Source organism: Suricata suricatta, unplaced genomic scaffold, assembly GCF_006229205.1.
Source record: "Suricata suricatta isolate VVHF042 unplaced genomic scaffold, meerkat_22Aug2017_6uvM2_HiC HiC_scaffold_32313, whole genome shotgun sequence".
NCBI lineage: Eukaryota > Metazoa > Chordata > Mammalia > Carnivora > Herpestidae > Suricata > Suricata suricatta.
The window spans coordinates 1-730 of NW_021878563.1; the positions used below are offsets into that span (position 1 = coordinate 1).

A 730-nucleotide genomic window follows, 5' to 3' on the forward strand; every position below is an offset into this window, starting at 1 on the left:
GCGTGTGCAGGTCGGTAGTGACGGGGGGCTGCTTTGTTCTCCTCCAGATGAAGTTCGCACTGGCACCTACCGCCAGCTCTTCCACCCTGAGCAGCTCATCACAGGCAAGGAAGATGCTGCCAATAACTATGCCCGAGGGCACTACACCATCGGCAAGGAGATCATTGACCTTGTCTTGGACCGAATTCGGAAACTGGTATGTTTGTTCTCGAGAATAAAGTAAATAATCATCCTAAGGAAGACATCTGAAATAGAATCTTTTCATTTCAAACATAGAACAGAAATATGAAGTGAAGAAAAACTGGCAAATTGTACCTTATAGAGTTTAAAATTTTTTGATTAAAACATGAATTATTTGGTGTCATTTTATAAATGTCAATGAAGATATTTTAAGTGAAGAAATGCTTTGTAATTCTGGGTGGTCTACATATATATAAAAGTGTTCCTTGTCAAAATAAGATCTATATTCTTGGAATTGTATGAAAAGTGAAAATATATATATAATCTGTCTTTTCTATTCCTTTTTTCTAACAGGCTGACCAGTGCACGGGTCTTCAGGGCTTCCTGGTTTTCCACAGCTTTGGAGGGGGAACTGGTTCCGGGTTCACCTCCCTGCTGATGGAACGCCTCTCTGTCGATTATGGCAAGAAGTCCAAGCTGGAGTTCTCCATTTACCCAGCTCCCCAGGTTTCCACTGCTGTAGTTGAGCCCTACAACTCCATCCTCACCA

At 41.9% G+C, this 730-nt stretch overlaps 1 protein-coding gene across 1 annotated transcript; it reads left to right on the forward strand.

Annotated features, from left to right (window-relative positions):
• Positions 1-4: 4 nt before the first annotated feature.
• LOC115285002 (tubulin alpha-1C chain-like) lies at positions 5-726 on the forward strand (the record flags this gene model as incomplete). Its single annotated transcript, XM_029931425.1, has 2 exons — positions 5-196; positions 535-726. Coding segments are annotated over 2 exons (384 nt in total), but the record flags the coding sequence as incomplete, so codon positions are not given.
• Positions 727-730: the final 4 nt, after the last annotated feature.